This window comes from Fundulus heteroclitus, chromosome 12, assembly GCF_011125445.2.
Source record: "Fundulus heteroclitus isolate FHET01 chromosome 12, MU-UCD_Fhet_4.1, whole genome shotgun sequence".
NCBI classification, from domain to species: Eukaryota; Metazoa; Chordata; class Actinopteri; order Cyprinodontiformes; family Fundulidae; genus Fundulus; species Fundulus heteroclitus.
In genome coordinates, this window is record NC_046372.1 from 43,019,635 (window position 1) to 43,042,630 (window position 22,996).

Consider the following 22,996-nt stretch of genomic DNA (forward strand, 5'->3'; position numbering starts at 1 on the left):
GTAAATTATTTTTTACACTTCTCTATAATAAATGATAAAATATGTATTTTTTCTCCTTTGTGGTGAATGTGACCACCTGCATGACGTGTTGTGCGGACCACAGTATGTTACAATTTACAACGTTTGCTTTTGTTTTCAGTTTATTAGGTTTAGGAGGAATAAAAGCTTTAGAAACAAATGACATTCAGTTATCAACTTCAAACCTAAAACGCACAAAAGTTTATTAAAAAGATTTAGACATTACAAGAGTGCTTGTTTATCCTTTTTAATTTAGCACAAGACTTATTTAAAAATGTGACGCGGTGTAGTCAATCCTCTATGAAATCGGGAGTAAATTAACAGTAAAGGAAGTTTACAGAAGTTAACTTGTGTCCGTGACTTTTCCTCCAACTTTTATAGCCATTGTTAACAATTGCAGCTGAATGAAATGACTAATGAAGGACATGAAATAAAACTTGAAAAAATTGTGCACAGCTTCAAACAAGGCATTCCTGTGCATAAGTAGCCGTATTATTACATTTTTCCTGATTGAACAGTCATATGTGGCAAAGACTAGCTGCAAAATGGAGTGCAAAACACCTGAGGTTTTCCAAGGTGACATATCAATTTACCCCTGTGGACAGTCAAACAATAAAACATTTTGCTTTCATCAAGTAGGAGTGGATATCTTTTCAGTATTGGCAGCGTGAAAAATAACCAATCCTTAGAATGCGGAAGATGAAAGCAGACAAGAAGAGTGCATTTCTGGCCATTTTGGTCCCCCAGCCCGGCCCCTCATTTCTTGGCTTGCTTGGTGACCATGTTGCGGGGGGGAGTCACTGGACGACTGCCGTTGGGCTTCTTCTTCTCAGCTGGTTTTAAAATCTGCAGAATAAGCAAAAATAGAACATGTTTTAGAAAAAATATCTCAACAGAAATTAGCTTAGAAATACTACTCTCAGAATTTCTAAACATCTACTATATACATCCTAAAAATGAGAACTTGGATCTGGGAATCGGATCAACTTATTTGCGCACTTTCCAGGCAAGCTAGAAATGGAATTATGAGCCGATAATATATTATTTCTGTACAGTAGAGCGTGTGACTAATAAGAGGCAAACTATCATACATTTCAAATATTAGTTTATGATTCCAGATGTCAGTGTTTTACGCTGCACCCCTATTGGATTGTGAGGTTAAGGCTGGTACCCTGACTTCCAGTCGTCATCCCCTTTATTTTTCCCACAAGGGATGCTGATATCCTGATTTCCGAGTAGGATGAGGCACAGCGGAACATTAGGAAATATTATAAATACACTTTTAATGTTCAGATGGACAATCTGATACCGCTGCAGTCCATTTTTGCCTTTGATGGTTTGTGCACAAAAGCAGCAGATTACCTGAAACGAGCACATGAGAGTCTCATCAACGCTCATCATGGCACCAGCGTTGTCAAACTCTCCACAATAATTTGGTGCTGAGAACAACGTGACGAGCTGCCGCTTTGCAAAAAACTCGTAGCCATCCTCGACAACCTGCAAAAGAGAGCGTAAAAATAGACAAGACGAGATTAGAAGTTCTGCCCTCATAGGAACCTTAGACTGAATTATGTAACACATGAATGGTGTTAAATGTAGTCCACTGCTTCAGCTACTGACATTGTTAATACTAACAGGAATGGCTACACTGTCGTCAGTCACATGATGATTAGCTTGGTATATTCCATTTTCATATCAATCAGATTTCAGGGACATCTTTTCATCAGTGTTTAAAACTGATTAGAGCTTTAGAGATGCAGAATGTATCACAAACGTGTCGTTATCATAATATTACTGTGTGCAGTATCAAAATTTCAAAGAACAGCAATAAATACTAACTAGTTAAATGAGTAACGAGCTTTGTGGCCTACAGATATTTGGTGATGCTGGTGGTTTAATGCAGCGGGAAATGTTTTAGGAGGGCATCAAGGCGTTCTGATAAAATTCTTGAGAACCCTCTCTTTGCCCAAACAGCAGCTGTAGTCACATGCAGGCATGCTGTGGAACTACGGTCTATGGTTCTAACACAAAGAACATTAACACAGTTCAGTGAAGTACTTATTTTCTATCAAGTCATTTCCTGTGACATTCACCAACATTGTGGTATACTGTAGGGCTGAACGATTTTGGAAAATAATCTAATTGCGATTTTTTTTCTTAATATTGCGATTTAATGCCATTTTTTTTCCAGTTTATTTATTATGTCTTTTTAAACATATACACACAACAAATTTATTTGTTTCCTCGCTGTGCAGATTAGTTGCTAAAAGACCCACAGCATCTAAACTCAGAGCAGAAATGATTGCGTTCTGCCAACAATATATTTCAACCAAAATTGCAATTTTGACTTTTCTCTGCATTAACCACAAGCAACAAAAATGGCGTCGAAATAAAGATGTTTGTAAACAAGGACTATTTTAATTATGAACTTTTAATGTTTCTATTGATCAGAATATTGTTCAAAAGAACAGCTTTTAATTGATTTGGACATCAATCCTTGTTGAACATAAAGTGCAACCAACAAGCAAGTCTATGTATTAAACTGATTGACCAGAACTTAATGCTATGTATGATTATATAAACTCTAAAACAAGTAATAAAATTAAATTATCTCACTCCTGCAACTGTCTTCCCTTCCATGTGGAGGCAAACCCACTTTAAACATTTTACCAACACCTAATGGATGTGTCTAATTCCCCAATTGTTACATAGCCAAAAATTGCAGACTCTGCGATTTGGAAATTGCGTTTTTTAAAATCGCGATTATATTGAAAATGCGATTAATTGTTCAGCCCTAGTATACTGCAAATTTTACCGTATTTTTCGGGCTATAAAGCACACTTAAAAATCCTTAATTTGTCTGAAAAATTGATGTTGCACTTTATAATCTGGTGTGCCTTATATATGATTAGCGTTGTGCTTACTGACCGAGTTTATGTGGTACAATGCGCTCAAAGATATGTTAAAATATGTAACTACGACATTGGTTAGCAACGAAGCCGCTCCACTCAATGGATATTAGGGGCATTACGGTACACTGTGTCTACACTTGTTTAGACCCCTGAGCTGTCTACAAGACTGCCTGACTGTAATGTCTAAACTAGAAGTGCATTCATGTAAGGCAGCCCATGCCTGGGGTACGTGCTAGCAACAATAAACCAAGTAAGTTAATTCAATATAAAAGTTACGTTTATTTTGGCCTTATGTTAGAAACAGGGCTGTGTAGTCCAACTACTCTGTCCTTCCAACAGAGACGCATAGCTCTCCCTCTCAAGAGAGAGCTGTGTACGTGAAGGGGCGCGCTGCAAAAAGGGAACTAAAAGTAGAATTTTCTTGAAATCAGTATATTTTTCCATGATTTGAGCAGTTAAATAATTTGCCAATGGAATGAGTAGTTTTACTCCTAAAATAAGATAATCAGATATCCTGCGCTTGAAATAAGATGGAGATGAATTGTTTTTATTTTAAGTGCAAAAATCTTCTTGGCAAATTGTCTCATTTAGCTGCTTAAATCTGGGATAAATACACTCATTTCACAAAAATGTTACTAACTTTTAGCTCCCTTTTTGCAATGCGGAGGGATATTACACACTTGGGAAGAATATTTAATGCACCTCTATAATCTGGCACGCCTTATGGTCCTAATAATTAGCAGCCTTAGAGAGCATCACTAGACTGTTCTGCATTCAAAATCCAGAATTTACTGTCAAACGCTCATCTCGAATTTCTCAGCGGTTCTTATTTATCAACTGAGGATTTTCAGATGGTGACCAACAAAAGTTGGTCCAAACCATTTTGAGGGTTTTCATAAACCCTTATACTGCAAAATGTTAAATTGATTTCATCTTTAAACCAAGGAAAAACATTTAGTTGCTCTGGGCACATGTGTTAACATATCAAACACGAGCTGAAGGTTTACAGAAGCAAAACAAAAAGACTGAGAACATGACTTCAGTACACACTGTAAACCTGCACTGGACGTGATGTGCTGGCACGAGGGCGCTCACACCGCCTCCTTTCTGTTTGTAAAGACAGTGGGGGGGGGCACCGGCGTTACCTGGTGGGCACGGCAGATCAGATCCAGGTCGTGCTTGTGCAGGAACTTGGCCACCACTTCTGAGCCGAAGGTAAACGAGACGCCCCTGTCATTCTCCCCCCAGCCCAAAACGTCTTTGTCCGGGTCAGACCAGAGCAAGTCGCACAGCAGGCCCTGGTCAGGCACGTCAGTGGGACGCATGATGCGCCTGATCTGCTCCATGGACTGAAGGTCAGGTGACAGGCCTGGACGCAAAAGCAAAGCAACGACACCGATAAACAAACAAACACAGGGGTCAGCGCCTGTTACATGGGGGCCGGGCCGAATCCCGCGCGGCAGACTGCAGGGACAACGTTTCGCAATGACAAATAAGAACCGCTGACGTCAAAGCCGTGCCGCTTTTTGCATCCGCGGACGTGAAAAGAAAAACACTAAAAAGATCAAATTCTACTGTGGCCTTGTAAAAACAGGAACCCACCTCCATGGCAGCAAAAGATCTTCTCATCAACGATTGCAGCAATAGGGAGGCAGTTAAAACAATCTGTGAAGGTCTTCCAGAGCTTGATGTTGTACCTTCGTTTACCTAAATTATGACAAAAAAAAAACAGAAGGATGCTTTAACTTCCAATTGTTTAATAGGCATGCACTGCAGATGAGGCCAGAGATGGGAACCAATCAGATGCTCCCTCGGGCTCTGGCTCTCAACGGTGACGGACAAGTCAAATGAAACCAAGTCTGACTTTTCCCAAATTCATTAAATGCATCAAAACTAAGATGTCCCATTAGCTGAGATCAGAACTGACGGAAACTGGGGGACGTTTTTCTCCTTTATGTGTTTTAATCGTTAGATAAATAAATCAGAACCAGCAGGTCAGACCTCAAAGAAAACAAAAGGTTGGCATCCATCAGGAAAAGTCAGACCTGCATCTCCTCTACATAGCAGGAATATCGGGGGCGGTTTGTAGTCTTGCATGCGCCAAGCCTATTTATACGCTAACATCTAACTCGCTTCAACTAAACAATACTCACACTCATCGTAGAAACCATATATTCTGTTGATTGAAGCACATTCGTGGTTCCCCCTCAGCAGGAAAAAGTTCTCCGGGTATTTGATTTTGTAGGCCAGAAGAAGGCAGATGGTTTCGAGAGACTGCTTCCCCCTGTCAACGTAGTCGCCCAGGAACAGGTAGTTGCTCTCCGGGGGGAAGCCCCCGTACTCAAACAGCCTCAGGAGATCATAGTATTGCCCGTGGATGTCGCCTGCAGGACAGCACAGAAGAAGAAGAAGAAGAAAAACAGCAAAGTGGGCTGTTGTTGTGGTCCACGAGTCTGGGTCGGCGCATGTTTTCACACACTTATCACTAACCACAGATTTTGAGGGGGGCCTCCAGCTCCAACAGAATGGGTTGACTGAGAAAGATCTCCCTGGACTTCAGGCATAAGCCGCGGATCTCGTTCTCCTGCAGCTGCACATTCTTGCCGGGCTTCGCTCCTCGGACTGGACCCAGACAACAACAAACAACAGTCAGCAGAGATAACAGGCAGTGCACTGGCTGCCCAGTCAGCAACATTTAACGCAGGGTTTCTTTTGGGCAGGTCGGACGGGACGTGAGATCACACTGCAAAAACGGATCTTAAATAGAAGTCAAATGTTCTTAAAGTTAGTGTATTTATCCTTGATTTAAACAGGTAAATAAGATGATCTGCCAATGGAATAAGTATTTTGACCGCTTAAATAAGATAATTAGACATCCTGCACTTGAAATAAGATTATGGAGACGAATTGTTCCTATTTTAAGTGCAAAAATCTCATTCCATCGGCAGATCATCTTATTTACCTGCTCAAATCAAGGGCAAATACACTCAAGAACATTTGACTTATTTCTAGTTCCGTTCTAGTTAGCCCCATTTAAGGCTTAATGTTCATTAAGCGTTATGTAGTTTGTGTTTACAAAGAGATCTCCGTTTAATAATTAACACGTAACAGCAGCGTTGTCAGACTGCTGTTACTTTAATGTCCTTGACACTGACGGGATATCAAGGTTCACCCATCTAACACGATTCCCCCCGTAAGGAGGGGAACATTCCTCTTTGTAAACACAAACTAAACAGCGACGGTGCGTTTTGGCGGCTGAACGTCCTAATCGGGTCAGACATCTGGAGGGTCACAGAAAGCGGCGTCCCACCGGCCTGCGCAGTCTGAGAACACGGTGTTTTTTCCCCCCCTTGCAGGCAGCCATGACTGTACCCTTCCCCGGTGCCCAGATTCTCACCCTCTGAGCACATTTAACCACGGCTTGGCGTTGGCTCCCATGATAAACACGACCCAAGAACCGAAATACCCAACCGATAAACATTCGCTGTAGCTAGCTTCCGATTTACCACCGTTACTGCCGCCAGCGACAATAAATGTATCAACTTTTAATTTCTCGCATTTGTGAGCCGACTTACCTTCTAAAAGACGCTGAATAATGCTGTCTATGTTGAGCTTGTCGATATCAGCCATTTTCTGCGTCTAGAAAAGCGTCGTGTCAGTCGGATCTTCGGCGTTAGCACACTTGCGAAAACTAGCCCGCTAGCTACCTTAGCATTAGCTGCAGTCTATTAGCCTAGCTCCGTTAATGTTCCGACTCGGCTTAAAAAAAAATGTTACTCAGACCCCGTTTCGGTGTATACGCCCGGTGGTGAATTGGGAAATTTAAAAAGATACGTTTACATCGCAGTTTCTATAAAAAAAATCAAACCCGGTCTCGGCTTTTGTTGAGAACCCGGGGCGTAACAAAAATAAACGTCAACCGAACTAGCTGTTAGCTAGCGATGGTGTCTCTGTTTTCCTCTGCCGCACCTTGAAGCGCTAACCAGCAGCAGCGTCTGCGAGGCTGCTGCTGCTGCTGCTGCTGCCAGCTGACCCGCTGCTGCCCTCTACCGGTCCTGGTGGAGGAAAAGCATCTAAATTAGTTACTAAAAAGTTACTAAATTAGAAAAAGTAAGACAGACAACCATGATTCCCTCTATGTTTTGAATTTGGTTTGACTTCAGATGAGGTCTCTAAGGCAAATGTATTTTCAGGCTAGGAAACAGACACAGAGGCCTGCATGTATGCACCATACATACATCTGATAAAGGAAGAACTCTACATGTTACTTTCATGCAATCCTGCCATCTATCTATCTATCTATCTATCTATCTATCTATCTATCTATCTATCTATCTATCTATCTATCTATCTATCTATCTATCTATCTATCTATCTATCTATCTATCTATCTATCTATCTATCTATCTATCTATCTATCTATCTATCTATCTATCTATCTAAAATCTAAAAAGGATAAACTTGTCTGTCTTACCTGGTTGTACATCTTTTGTTAAACCATGTTTTGTTTTATTATTATTATTATTATTATTATTATTATAATAATAATAATAATAATAATAATAATTGGTTAATAACCTAATGAATAATATAATAGATTTAATAATAATAATATTATTGGGGCTGGCCCTGCGAACAGACTGGCGACCTGTCCAGAATGTACCCCGCTCTCGCCCGTGAACGCTGGAATAGGCACCAGCAACCCTCGCGAGCCAATGGGGGATTAATGTGGTTTGGAAAATGGATGATGTATGATATTGGGTCTTTCACCCAAGCTGACAAGAAGTAATAATGTAGAGATTTAATAAATACTATTATAGAATTCGTTGTGGTTTTCCACGAAACTTTGGAGGAGCTGTAAAGCTCCAGATGCTCGAGTAGGAGATCTGTTGACAGTGAAAGCATTAGTTCTGCAAATTCTGGCTTTGTCCAAGAATGTCAAGAAAAATGTCATTATTGACAGAAAACCAAAATACGTCCTATTTACAGGGTACAGTGTGTCATGTGGGGGGCACATCTAATAGGTGGCGTAAGGTGCTCTGGTCAGAGGACACAAAACGTGACCCTTTTGGCCTACTTGCAAAATACTGTGTGGTGGAACTCCAGCACCACACATCATCCTGAAAACCTTATGCCCTTGGAGAAATGTTTAATTTAAGTTAGAATCTCTGCCAAGATGTGAAATGTAATGTTTACAAATGCTCCACATCCGGTGTGTCGGAGTTTACCTGTCGGGACACACTTATGGTCCTAAAAAACATTGACTTGGTGGTGCTGAATGTAAATATGTGCCACACCTTTCTGTTTTTTGTTTGTAAAAGATTTGGAAAACTAAATATTTTTTCTTCTTCCACTTAAAAATTCTGGCCCATATTGAGTTTATCTACATTCAAACCAGTTTATTTATACACGTCATCTCAAGGCACTTTACAAATGAATTCTAATCAAATTATCCAAACAGTTTGGTTAAAAAGTTTTGTGTTTAAGGAAACCCAGCAGACCGCATCAAGTGATTGATGTAGCGACAAGACAGTTGCTTGCATTGTGTCGCTGACTTTGCAGCAATCCCTCATACTGAGCATGCATATTGGGACAGTTGAGAGGAAAACTCCCCTTTTAACAGGAAGTTACCTCCAGTAGAACTGGGCTCAGTGTGAACGGCCAAGACGTACTGGTGGTTTGAGAAGACAGAGCAGAAACACAAAGAGAGCACAGAAACTGGAGTACTTTGTTCAAAGAGTACTTTCTATGTAAGAGAGAAAGCAAAAAGGTTGGTTGCAATAGCAGCTCCTGAAGCGGCTTCATATAGGAGAGAAGCCTGGTCAAGCAGATAAACTCTGAGCCAGTATTCAAGTCTAGAAGACAAAAGACTGCCCATACAGCAAGCCACAGTAAACTCTCAGCCAATAGCTTTGTCTATTAGCAAGACAAAGCTAACCACTGCAAGATAGGACTGAGTGAACATGAAGTCACCACCAGCAGCCCAACCAACAATGGCCTATCACATAAAATCCCAACAAACCACTCTAAACTTTGTGGTAGGAACAAAAGGTGAAATAGTTTATAGGGGTATGAATACTTTAGCAAGGAATTGATGTTCCTACATTCATAGGTTAAATTGAGCTATTTTACCCATTCTTTGAGACCTGTCACCTTATACATAATTTGGAGAGATTCGTTATTTTCAAAACCATTCCAGAGGAAAAATGACAAAAATAAAAATCCTTTCATTTAAGCTGTGCGCTGCTTAAATAAAGTTGCACGTCGTTTATACGGTAGAACAGCTAAGGGAGGGATACTTTAATAAAACTCAGGACTCGACCAAAGATTATAACAAGGTTTCCAAGACGTTGGCTGAATGAGATCAGTGTTTTGAAGTTCCTGCCAACATTTCTGGTGGTTTCAGGTCATTCGTGTGGCCTTTAGAAGAAATTCAGTATGAAAAAAATAAAATAAAACTGGGATAATAAGAAATCAGTCTGATTCCTCAACACTGTTCAATTTGAAATGACTCGTTGTTAATTCCTACAAGAAAATGATAGTATAGTCAGTTGCATAATTAGGGGATAAATAAGGCCCGTAGAGATAATGTGAAATTGTTAGATGACCTACTGGGTAGAGATTTATTGCTGCTGAAAGCTAAAGAAGGGTTCTGTGCATCTGCCACCTTTTCTATATCCACACATGTTGTCTGAAAGATGAGAAGTGTTGGAGTCCAGGATATATAATGCCTTGGCATGAATCATCTGATGATGTAGTCCAAGTATTTTTGATAGTCTTCATAAGCCCTGAAATATCCAATGTTTCTGCTGTTGTTCTTGTTGTCATGTCCTTCTCTTATCTTTGCATCCCTCTATTGGGGTCTCACAATCAAAAAGCAGCAGTTGAAATGAAACTGTAAAATAAATAGCAACAAACATGCACTGGACTTGAAAAACCTCATTAAACCTCTAATAAAACATGGATGATACCAGGTATTTCTTCCAACGGTAATAACACTTTAACTTCCTACCACTGTGTGACGAACCTGACGTTAAATCCTCAAATATCATGAAAATAATTTCTAATCCACTTTGCCTCAGAACGTCTAGTTTGACACATACTGTCGCCTGCAGATCCGCTAGTATGTAATTTAATGTTCTAAGTTGGAAAGCTTAAGGAAGCACCCCTGAACAGACATTTTATTGTCTTTGAAATGAGCTCTATAGGAACTCAGCTTAAAGCAGCCGGCGGGCACGTTCTGGTTAATGAGCTGAAGCTCCTCATTCTAGCTAATAAACCCTCTCATGGAAACCTTTTAAGGTTACATAGCTGAGCCTTCAACACCCTCTGTTATATTTAGGCACTTAAAGAAGTTCGCAATTGCAGTAACATTAGGACCTGGAGCTGCCGGGTCCCTCTGCCTCTTTACTGCCGCGCTGTCAGCACCGGATTACAACTTAAATGACTAGATGCAGCTATAATTAGATATCATTACTGACAATGTGTTCCAGCTGCAACAATGGGAGGCCAGGCCGCATGCACACATCTAAAACAGGAAACAGTGGGATCTGGGCCTGGCCTGCACGTCACATGCATGTTGCCGTTATATTTGGTGCAAGTGTCAGGGGACGCTCCCGAATGCTTTCTATTCTATTGTGTCGATGCCATAGATGTCAAACCTTCCCTCTTCATTCATCCGCTTATTGTTACGCTTGTTTCATTCTATATTCACTATTTAATAGAAGTACGAAAGGAGTAAAAGATACACAAACAAACAAAATACAGAGCACACAAACTATGCTGCCTGTCAAAGGTATTTATAACTCTTAAACACAGAAAGAGTGCTGCAGATTTTTGAAGTGGGTGGAAAATGAGACATGGTTTTCAAAGCTATTTATTATTACAATGGCAAAAAGTGCTATTCAACAGTACTAGTCAGCCGTCTCTGCTTTAAAAGCCCCGAATAAAACCTTGTGGAAGTCATTTCTTCACCGAATTAATAACTCCCAACTCCAACTCCCTGAGTATAGATCCAGCTGTTCTGTGCTGTGCCTGAGAGGCTCGTTGGAGAACGGTGTGAGAACAGACAGCATGGTGAAGACTGAGGAACACAGCAGGCAGGTCAGGGAGAAAGCTGTGGGGACGTATAAGGCAGGGGTGACAATGGAAGGAGGAACAACTTCAAACCTAAAGACATGGCCGTCTTCCTAAAAAGGCATATTAAGCAAGGAGAGCATTGATGGCAGAGGTTGTCAAGAGACCCATAGTAACTCTGGAGGAGCTGCAGAGATAGGCCAGCTCACCTTCAGTCTTGCATGTTTCTTCCTGCTTGTCGGTGAAGGCGGACGCTTCTCTTTTGTCTCCTCTCCTCTCTCTTTCCCCTCTCTTTCCTCATTTCCTTCCCTGCTTCTATGACATATCTGCCTCTTTTTACATATCTTCCAAATTGTAAATTATGCATCTGGGTCTGGACTCTCAACACAGCTGATAAAATTTTCTCAACGAGAAGACTGGGCAATGGAAAGAGCCCCCCGGTATTTGACGGGATATGTGCGGCTGGACACACGGTGGGAGGACGATCGTGTGTCTGTCCGTTTTGTCAGTCGAGGATGTTGAAAATGTATTCAGAATTAGATTTATGATAACAGGATTTCTGCTTTTTGGAGCTTGGGGATACCTGGACTGTCGAGAAATTCTGAAAACATCAGCAGCTGTTTCCATGTCAAGGCTGCCAGTCAGAAGAGACAGATTAGAGACCTCACGCTGTAGCTTTATTAATAGAAACAATTAAGCTAAGAATTTTTAGTGATGAAGCTCATTCTAGTGAAACTTTGTTATGAAACAGTTCTCCCATTTTAGCTGTGGTTTAGAAAGGTCGGATCAGACACCTTAAGTTGTAGCTTTGAGGACCTTTTTAATGTATGAGTAGAGACAATTAAACTTTGAATTTTTAATGTTGAAACTTGTTCCAGTGCAACAACGAAACAAAAGAAGTTATTCTTTGTTAATGTAATGTTTGTCTTTTCCTATGTCTGTAATGTTTTTCTATTAATTTACAGCACTTTGTATCTTCTTGTTGCTGAAAAGTGTTATATAAATAAACTTCCCTTGCCTTACTCCACAAATCTGTTTTTTATGTAAGAGTGGCAAGAAATAAACCATAGTTGAAAGCAGTGCTTTAAGTGGAAAAAAGTAAATGATGGTACACCCCCTTTTTTGGGTGGGGGGTATAGTTATAGTAATCATAACAGCTACATATTGAATATATATATATATAAAAATAAAGTATGTTATTATATATAAGGAATACAAAAAAGAAAACGATGGACAGCTCTCCAGTCTCTCCTCCATAAGCTCAATATGTAATTGAGTAGTACAAAAAAGGGTATTTAAAAAAGAAAAAAAATGGTATCTAATAATGATGTTTAACAAGATCGTGAGATGATGAATGGAAGAAAGGTTGGCAACTGGAATGTTGAAATAAACTTGCAAAAATATATATTTTTTAATGTGGACAAAAAAGTAGCAAAGCATCATTTCACAGTTTTTTCACTAAAGCAACAGTAAACGTCTTTGAACAAATGAAAACATAAAAAATTATGAATGCAAAAGCAACAAAGACATGAGAAATGATCCCACGTTCAGCCTATAACATCAGCCCTATTTCAAAATGATTTACTCTGAACAGAAATGTTAAAGTCTGTTAATCTAAAATAATTTGCTCAATTTCTGCTTTGGTTTTAATGAGCTCCTCCTAATGAAACTTCCTCAGGGGAACAACATTTTTCATGATCACATTGTTCAGTTTCCTCTGGAAAGTCTGACATTTATGATGTTTTTAGGGCTTTTCATCAAACAAAACAGGACAAAAATAAGTCTTGTTCTAAGAGAACTTTATAGGATGTGTCCTAGTTTTGTATTACACTACCCATTATCACATTTTATTCATTGTACTTTGTTTTTTCATTTTAACCCCACCTAAAATCGCCCGTTAATGTCCCTCCTTGGTAGGTAAAACAGTTATTTTGTGTGGAAGTACATCCACCATTGTTGATACAAAATTAGTTTAATATTTTCACAGGATTTAAATTTCTCTTCCTATTTGTTGCAACTGTTTTCAAAACATTAATGTTGAGAAGTTATTTTTGAAATAAAGTGAAACACACTGACAAATCCTGTATTATTATTAATTTTCACGTGGCAGTATTTATGCTCAGGGCCCCCAAATGGGTGGCACCGCTCCTGATCTTAGCGAGGCATTTGTGCAGCAGCAGGTTCCCTGTTGGATGCGCTAATGCCAGCTGAGTCCGACCTCCGTTTTCTTGTGTAGTAAAGTGTTTTTTACCTGCTGATGCTTGCCGGGCTCCAGTTCAGGCCCTCTTTGAGCCCTCCTGGAGCAAAGTGAACATCACAGCCGTGATAATTTTCCTCCACTTTTACCCACAAGTTAAATGGTTATTTAAATGAGTAATAGGTGAAATTTCATTATATTAGATAGAAAGAACAAAGAAAAAACTGTGATCTTTTAGATGGAATGTGGTATGATGTCACACACCAGCTCTCTGTGTTGTTCTCCAGTGTCTTGTCTACGAGCTGGGCCAGCTACGTATGCATGTACATGCATGTAAATAGCTCCCACTCTGGTTTTACCCCCTCCCTGCCCATACAAGGTCACCATGAGAGCAGAGTAGCGTAGGAGAAAGATGGTGGAGAGCATGCTCAGCCGATCAAAACGTTCTCTTGCTAACAGCATTATAAAGTTATGAGTTAATGACTTCTTAGCTAGACATGTTCCTCCTAAAGGTGATGCTGTTTTATCTGTGAATTTATCTTTTACAAACATGAGTAACAGGTGAGAAGGGGAGGGGAAAGGGGGGGGGGGATGGAGAGTCGTGGCTTGTCACACATCTTGTTTTGGTCTCCAGACAGTGCTCAACAGCCCAGCTAAGGGCTGAGATTTTGCTTACCGCCCCTTTAAAAAAAGGTATTCTACTCAGATGAGACCAAAATTGAATTATATTGAGAATGGTGTTTGGGTAGAAAAGCTACAGCGCACATGACCCTGGACACAACGTCCTCATGGTGAAGGATGGTGGTGGCAACATCAAAGCTGATGAGGAAGAAGAAGCTAAATGCAGAACAATCCTTAAAGAACACCCATTAGAGGCTGCTGAAAACTAGAGACTGGGCCAGAGGCTTGTCCTCAGGGAAGACAGTCACCCTAAACATACAGTTACAATGAAATGGTTTAGTAAAAAATGGCCTAGTCAAAGTCCAGATATAAATCAAATCGGTATCTGTGTGTGTATGCAATTGACCTGGGTGGGTTGAATATAAAAGCACACCACACTTTTCAGATATTTATTTGTAAAAAATAAATAAATAAAAAGGAAATAAAATCTGTAAGCCTCACATTCTTGTTCACAGTGATGGACTACTTTGTGTTTAGATGTGTTTGGCACATGGCAACCTTGTAAACAATTCAAGGGGTGTGAAAACTTTTGCAAGGTACTGCATATTGTACATGATTAAACTATGACTAAAAAAGTGAAACTGAGACCAAATGTCTTTTTTTTACTTTTTTATTTAGACTTTGGTTTGCGTGCGGATGTATCTGGAGACCAGCAGGATCCATTGGACTGCCGGGATCTATTCCTGGTCTTTCTCTTCGCCGTGTGTTATGATATGGACCAGGTTCTTGTAGTCCAGGTTCCCTGCTACGTCAGGAGGAAATGCTGCAAACATCTGTTCCATCTGTGGACATGAAATCAGAAGGAAAAAAAGCAGCGTTTATAAGTTCGGTCGAAGTTAGATGGCTCAGAAGGCGTTCTCGGAGGCGCAGCACCGACCTCTTCAGCTGAGAATCTGTCCGCCTGAGTCGTCAACATATCTGTCACGCTGTTAAAGCAAGCAGAGCGGGTGAGCCGAGGAGGTGGCAACTTCATCTTAAAACTTTGACCTTACGCTGTTACTCACTAATCCTTCTTTAGCGTTCCTGTTCCCTCAGGGTCAAAGACTTTGAACGCATTGAGGATGGTCTCCTCGGGGTCAGCACCTGATGAAGATGTTCAGAATTGTTTTGGTGGGATTTTTACCCCAAAAAAACTCTTCTTTGCTTAAATGAACACATGCTGGATCACCTTTTAGTTTCTCTCCAAACATGGTGAGAAAGACTGTAAAATTGACCGGTCCTGGAGCCTCCTTCAGCATATCGTCAATCTCTTCCTGTTTGACATTTAAACGGCCTGCAGACAGACAGAGGTTAGGCTGGAGTGACGCGTCGGGCTCTGGCTACAATGATTTATTTTCCCACCTGCGATTAATCACATTTATGTATATAGATAGTTAAAGACTCAATGGATGAGCTGGTGGGGTGGTTAGCTGAAACCATAGCAGAGGAACACATGAGGGACATGACGTCCACACCACGCCCTTACCCAAAGCCGCAAACGTGTCCCTCAGGTCGTTCTTGTCGATGAAGCCGTCTCTGTTTTGATCCATGATGGTGAAAGCCTGCAGAAGATCAAGAGTTACACAGTGCGTCTCAAGCGTGCACGGCAAGCGGTCACTGCAGGGAGAAGTGTCCGGGTCCATTTGGTCGCTCACCTCTTTGAACTCCTGGATCTGCGCCTGCTCAAACATGGAGAACACATTGGAGCTCGCTCCCTCTGATCTCTTCTTGGCTTTCTTGGGAGACTGCAGAATTCGACCAACAACACACAGATCAGAACCAAAGCCGTCAACCGCAGGGCAGGGGTGAACGTGATGTTCTCCGACTCCCTTCAGGGCTAGCAGGCTCAGCTTGATAGCAAGGTGGACTTTTGCGCTTATCGCTGTCGCTAGACTAGCTGAAGCTGGAAACAAACTTAAAATTCTTGGTTCAACACAGAAACTTACAAAAGACCACGTCTTATAACAGTTGCCCAATGAAAATTGGGCTTACACACTGATGTGCCTCTTTTCAATGGAAATATATTAAATGGTGAAGCAAGTGCTACTATTTTCAATGATTTATTCCATGCTTCCTTTAAATATCCTTCACCTGTCCTGGCCTCGCTGCCCTATACACGACAAATTTGGTCATGGCTTTTGGTTTTTGTGTACCACCCCGGGATTATCAGTGGGCCCCATCAGGACCACCCTCCTGGAAAGAGCGTCTGCAGCTGGTGGTATTCTCTAACTTCATTCATGGTCTTTTTTTTTGTACCATCAATCATGTGCTTTTCCAGTGACAAGCCAATGATGAGTGAGAAACTGCGGGGGCACTTGCAGTGGGGCAGACATTTTGTTAAGAGGGATTACAGACTCTGTCAATCGGTTGTAGAAATATTATATACTCAAGCATCCAGTTCAGACTGGGCCTGGGGAGGGTGCGGCCCGCTGCCTGCGCTTCCATGGCTCTGGGATCACATGAGGGATTATTCCACGGGGCCTGGATGATGACAGGATGGTACTCCTGTTTGATCAGAAAACCCTCAGAGGGGGGGATTATGTTGAGCTATTTACATGACTGCCAAGGAATTGTGATAAAATAGTGTGAGGGAATGCAGTGCCATGACATAATTTTGGATTCACATGCCTCTCGACAGCTGGGGTCTAATGCTTGCCGTGGATTAGCTCCGAGGCGCTTGGTTATCCCTCAGACAGGACCTCTGGCGCCCTAAAATTATTTTCTTGTTCTTTTCTTTAGGCGTTGAAATATATTCTCGTGGGAAATGATGCAGCGTTGACCTTTTAGGATCAAAGAAATTATGAATTTTAGGCTATTAAACTGTTTTTATTTTTAACCAAACACAGTAGTTTGCATTTGTTTTGTTTGTTGAAGGGTAATTTCTTGCAACGTTAACTACTTTTTGGCAGCAAAACCTACTTAGAGCCTTTGAATATACAGGCTGAGTCTGCTTTCATTTGTTTGCTGTGTGCTGTAAGGATAATGTTCCTATGTGGGTTGAATATGTCCACCTAAAAGTCAAGAACTGACACAAGACTTGACAAAGCTACTGGTGTTTCATACCAGCTTTTTACATCTTTAGATAAAATATTTCATTTTCTTTACTATTCTTTTGCTATTTCAAACCACTTCTTTTTGTTTGTTTCCTTTAAACATGAAGGATAAACCAGAAGAGGAACAAAATCTTAATACTTAGAATATACCTACTGGAATTAAGTGTCTTCTGGCTGCTAAACTGAACTTCTGCTCACTAATACTGATTAAAATTTAGCCAGACAAAATGTATGTCAACTGTAACACTAACAATTATTTGCTTAATTCAGCTTGTTTTATCAGCGTATCGGTCTTCCTTTGTTGCAACTTCTCTTTGACTCATTGTTGCTTTATTTTATGCATTATCTATCCTGTCATCTTCCATCTTTTGTTTTCATTCGCCTTGCTTCTACTCTTCTGACTCTTTTGGTTAGTTTACTGTCTCCTACGTTGTTGTTGCTTTTGTATTAACCATCACTGATGCAGCAGAGATTCATATCTAAATGCCAGGAATCAGACATTACAGTTACCTGTGCAGCTTTGCTAAATATTCTAGCCAAAGAATTTCCATACATCACAACCTAGAAGCATGGCAATGCCGGTGAAATCTGGATCTACTCACCATGTTTCCGTGTATGTAGCTGGATAAGAACCAAGGAGTGCCCTTGCTGCTTTATGATGGAGCAGCACACAGAACAATGGCTAGGTATCCTAGCTGCTTTCCCCTCTGATATATAATGGTGCATGCTTATGGACTATAAATACTCCATGCCCTCTTTAGGCAGAGGCACAGGTAAAGAGGACTATTCTCTCCCTGCCGCTGGCCACCATTGTCTGAGTTCATGAGATTTAGGGATAATAGCCAAATGCACATACCCCCATTACTGAGGCCCCAGAATAACAACAGGACATATCTCTGGCCCGGGAAGGACAGTTGTGTTTAGTGACTGACAGCTGCACTTGATGGGATCCATCATCCAGCTGTCCTGGTAATGGTCCGCAGAGGGCCGAGGCTGGGGCCGGGGGCCAGGCTCTGCTGGGAGCTGCTTCTCGGTAGCTCAGTGAACGGAACTGTTAGCTAAAGCTCACTGAGCCTCAATAACACCAGGTCATAAACAGCAGGCTACGCCGTGGAAAGCATCAGCTGGAAAAATGTTATGTTTTTATCTGCTTCATGAACTATTTGATTCATTGTTTTTCTGGCAGAAGTCAAAGATAAAGTCTATGTGAGTGCAGTTGCTTGACTTATTGGGCTTACTTTACTTCAGGATGACGGTAAAGACATTCGAAGAATCCCTAGTTTTACATATTTACAAGCAAATGTGGGGGCGGCTGTTACAAATTCTTCAAGTAGTTGGACGTTTGTCTATTCATGCTCTTACTTTGAAGTGTGCATTTTATTTTGAAGACATTTTCATACAGTTTGGCTTCCGGTAGATGTGAATAGAGGGATGCAGCAGTCCCTGACCATAAACTGCTCTGTTCTGTAACCAGAATGCATTGCTGTAACCACATCGTTCTACAGTTAACAAGTGAAATCTGATGATTCGTGTACTTTCTGATAGAAGCCCTGTAGTGGTCAGTTAGGCAAAGTCAGTTGAGTTATCGAACAATAATGATTTGTATTTGTGTAAATATTCATTGGGTACCATTTGTTTTTTCGTGTTATATTTGCACAAATATTTCATTCGTTTCTGATTTCTGCCTTTCATGGTGACTTCCTGTGAATCACTCAGGCTAGGTTTGGTAGAAAAAGGCAGCTAGTTGCCTTCAATGTAATGCTGCTGGTAAAGACATGGCAACAAATCCACCTTAAATTGGATGTTATCCCCTCTCCAACAAACATTGAGCCCCCTTTGGCCAAAATTGACCAAGGTGAATTTATTTTAGAGCCATGGTACAGGCATAGGTATTGACATGTACCGTAATATACATTCTGGCTATAAACGCTTTTGAATGTACGTCATGTAATTCTCATGGTGTATTCATATTTCTTTTGATTCAAAATAGTTTTGGGGGCTTAGTTTAAACATCCAGTTTAAATGCAGTCTGATGATTATTTTTACAATTCAAAAAATTATATATATATATATATATATATATATATATATATATATATATATATATATATATATATATATATATATAATATATATATATATATATATATATATATATATATATATAGAATATATATATATATACCCATACTTCTATCTCGCATCTTTTATATATCTCTATATATCTATCTCTATATATCTCTTAGCTATATCTATATCTCCCATCATCTCTCTCTCGCCTCTTTATATTATATATTAATATATATATATATATATATGCAGGATTCAGTGCCCTTTTAACAAACTTAGCCGGATCGAACATATCGCACGGCGCATATTTATTGGCGAGGTGTTGTTTGAAGTTCATCCATCAAAGAGCTCACACATGGTTGATCGAGAGTTTAGAGCTGACATTTAGACTGAGGTGGAGCGGTCTGTCAATACGAAGAGCACAGAGGTGACCATGCAAGGGAAGGAGATAAACAAAGGAACAAACAGAGAAAAGGTTCTATGGTCCGATGAAATGAAAATCAATCTCTATAAAAATGAACGAAAGAGAAAAAGTGTGGAGGGACCCCCCCTCCTCCTCTGACACACACCCAAACACACAGACCCCAGAGATAAAAGACAGCTTCAACTGTCAAACAGGGAGGTGTGTTTGTCACTGCCAGGCCACGTATGGCTGTCGGTGCAGCCGACACACCGGCGTGTCCTAATCTCACAGCTGATGGAGGCAGCAGGAGGAATACAGAGTGCTAAAGGAACATTCTGTCAGTCAAACACATAAGAGCTCAGTTCAACCCTGCTTTCCTCAAACTCTTAGAATTCATGAGCTGTGATGGTACTACGAGATTGAAAGGACAGCAAAAATAGAGAACAATTTGTGCGGTATCTTACGTTCTGAATTTTAAGAACATAATGTTTGCCTCTGTAAGTCTAACCTTAAAAATGTAAAAAGAAAGAAAGGTGTACGTGTGAAGATCACACCGGCCTTTAACCCGCTAAGAATCAGAAGCTAATGCTAGCTATGTTTAACATTCACACTTGTGAATGTTAAAAAAAGGTTTTCTTTACTCTTTTAAATTGATAATTTTTACTTCAGGTACTAAAATAGAAATCTCTCATTTTAAGCTGCACAAAATACGATTATTTGCTTTGTTGCTTTGCAGGAAAAGGTTCTGCTTCAATTTCCAACCATTTAAAAACATAAAGGCTGCCCTTAGATGTGAGTGTATGTTTACCCTGAACCTTGTCTGCTGGACACTGGGGTAAAAAAAATGATTACGTGGGTATACATGACAGATGGATGATTCTGAAATGGTGTTATGTGAGACCTTTGCTCAAGCAACAACTACAGACAACAAAGAAAGGTTTAAACAGTTTGACACAATTAAATGGAATCCACGACGGTACTGAGGAGAGGTAAGCAGCTATTTGAGGAAGTAAGGTTTGATAATTGATGATGGAGGTGAAGATGAGATGGTGGCTTTACTGTTATGAAGATGGTGGAGGGTTGGAGGAAGGTGCGTATACCCACAGATGCTGAGGTCAGCAGGTTGTGCTTAGCTGTTACGCTCGGGACTGATCCTCGTTCTATTTTCCAGGGAAAGATGGAGAGCAATGGAGGTAGCACAGGCAGGTGAGTGCGAATAGTGGAGTGGACGAGTCCAGACAGTGAATCCAGAGGAGCGATGAGGAGATTCAGAGAGAGAATCTTGAGATTTGTTTTCCAGTGGTTTCAAAAAGCAAGGAGGCAGAGGACTGGAATCAGGAGACAGACTGGAGACTGGAAAATGGTTCTTGTGGAAAGAGGACAGTACGTGGTAAGCTGGTAAAATCAGGTACATTTAAAATCAACTTAAATGTACTGGAGACCTGATTAGCACTTGATGAGTGCACCTCCACATCACACCCTGCAAATACCGGAGGGAAGGCGCGCACACAAACACAGCCCTGTGGATATGACAGCGCCATCCCCAGAACGGTTGCCTCCCAGCGGAAATGGAAGAAAAATCTTCATCCTTCCCAATCACCCACGTATTGATTCCCAGGGGCGTGGCTCCAATGTGACGGACGGTGAAGACAGGATGACCATCAATGACCGGGTGGACGGCGTTGGACCAGAGGACACAAAGCTAGGGAGAAATGTCAGATAGGATGGACATGAAGGTGAGATGGGAGCTTAAGTTGGACAGTGGTCTGATGATGGAATCGATGATGAATGGACCTACAAACCCGGGGTCCAGCTTGTTAGAGCACACTTTAAGTGGATAGCCAGACTTTTTAACCTGGGTATTACATGGGAGCTGGGATGGGCGTTTCTCATCTATGGTCTTTTTGTTGCAGGTTGATGTTCTCTTTGGGGGCAGTTTTGGTATTCTGTGGCAACTGTGGAGATGGATATAGATGGATGTAATGGTGGAATCTGGGAAAGAGGACAGATGGTGAAAAGGTTCACAACCAAGAGAGGCTTCAAAGGTTGATGTGAGTTGGGTTTGGAACCCTAACGCAGAGCAGAATTTATTCCAAACTTGAGATATGAACTGGGGACCAATGTCAGAAAGTATTTCTGTTGTGATGCCGGGAAGTCTGAAGACATGATCGACGAGAAGCCTGGCAGTTTCAAATGCAGATGGCAATTGGGATAGGGAAAGACGGCCAGCTTTTACAAACCAGTCTATAATGGTGAAGACAAAAGACTTTTTCTTGGAGATTGGGAGACCGGTGACAAAGTTTAGGGTGATGTGGGACCAAGGGCGACTGGAGATGGAGAGAGGTTGGAGAAGACCTGAAAGACAAATGCAGATGGTACAGGCAGATATATAGTCTTGCACATCGTTGTTAAGAGATTGTTACCAAAAGTAACAGTGAAGGTAGTACGACTAATTCCAGAGTGACAGGGGAAGAGCAAAGTGTGGGCCGAACGGATGCCCTTGGAGTAGCTGGAGGATGGAACAAAGAGAGGACCGGGATGTCCCAGTTTTGGAGGGACCGATGGGCTAAGCTCTCCAGATCCCAGGAGAGGGAGGCCTGTGGCGAACTACAGGTACCGTTACCTTCTTCAGGGAATCTGCTCCTCTATAAGCTCCGCCTCACTGGACCTTCACGAGGTCCAGCCGTGAGACACACCCTGCTATTAGAGAGGGTAAAACACACACACACACACACACACACACACACACACACACACACACACACACACACACACACACACACACACACACACACACACACACACACACACACACACACTCCAGGCTACTGCTGGGTTAGATCAACTCATTGCTGGATCGTATTATATTTAATGCAGGAAAGAATTCGCAATTGGTCACATTGGTCACACTAAGACTATTCTCCACGGAATAGCAGAGGCAACATATGTTTCAACAAGAAAAAGATCTAAGTTCTGAGTTGGTCTCACATCTACACAACTGATGAGGTTAGGTTACTGATACTCCGCTCCTTTCAGAGTCATTTACTCAGTTTGTCCAGTAGATAGTGCTAGCAACCCACCACATTCAGCACCTAAAGTGGCACACAAGGCTGATCCTCACTTTCAGTCTTTCTCTTTTTTTCTCTTTCGTTTCTTTGTGCACCTTGGTGGCTTAGTTAGAATGCATAGTGCTGAAATTTATTTTCATTATGTTTTAAGTTTTGACAGGTTTCCAACCTAACTTGAGTACAATCAAAGCGCAGATGCTCTGTGGTGTTTAAGCGACATAAACATGCTTGCTCTGTGGGTTAATGTGTCTGACACATTCTGATATGATGTTCTGGATACGTGCAAGCACTAGTTGGGTTCCTCACACCATACTCCCAGACATTTAATTGGGAAAAATTTAGTAATTAAAATTAGATTAGAATTCACATGATTATAAGACTTGAATTTGCTCCTGGCAAAAGCACTGAGGTCATCCTCCTTGGCATGTGAACCTGCTCAATCACAGCATAGATCTTTCTGATGTACAACTAAAAAACAAGTTTAGTCAAAGTCTTACAATATTGCAGATGTTGATTTATTCTAATGTGACCAGAGAATA

The 22,996-nt window shown here is 41.1% G+C and overlaps 2 protein-coding genes across 2 annotated transcripts; both read right to left on the reverse strand.

Moving 5' to 3' along the window:
- Positions 1 to 122: 122 nt before the first annotated feature.
- On the reverse strand, positions 123 to 6,920 carry ppp1cc (protein phosphatase 1, catalytic subunit, gamma isozyme). The gene is made up of 7 exons (XM_012882878.3): positions 6,506 to 6,920; positions 5,421 to 5,552; positions 5,084 to 5,314; positions 4,533 to 4,637; positions 4,076 to 4,299; positions 1,381 to 1,515; positions 123 to 864 (listed from the first exon to the last, which is right to left on the reverse strand). Exons 1-7 carry the CDS (start codon positions 6,558 to 6,560, stop codon positions 775 to 777), a joined length of 972 nt encoding a protein of 323 aa, XP_012738332.1. The 5' UTR covers positions 6,561 to 6,920; the 3' UTR covers positions 123 to 774.
- Positions 6,921 to 14,480: 7,560 nt separating this feature from the next.
- myl2b (myosin, light chain 2b, regulatory, cardiac, slow) lies at positions 14,481 to 17,630 on the reverse strand. The gene is made up of 7 exons (XM_012860616.3): positions 17,519 to 17,630; positions 15,519 to 15,608; positions 15,350 to 15,425; positions 15,053 to 15,157; positions 14,889 to 14,967; positions 14,762 to 14,810; positions 14,481 to 14,666 (listed from the first exon to the last, which is right to left on the reverse strand). Exons 1-7 carry the CDS (start codon positions 17,519 to 17,521, stop codon positions 14,562 to 14,564), a joined length of 507 nt encoding a protein of 168 aa, XP_012716070.3. The 5' UTR covers positions 17,522 to 17,630; the 3' UTR covers positions 14,481 to 14,561.
- Positions 17,631 to 22,996: the final 5,366 nt, after the last annotated feature.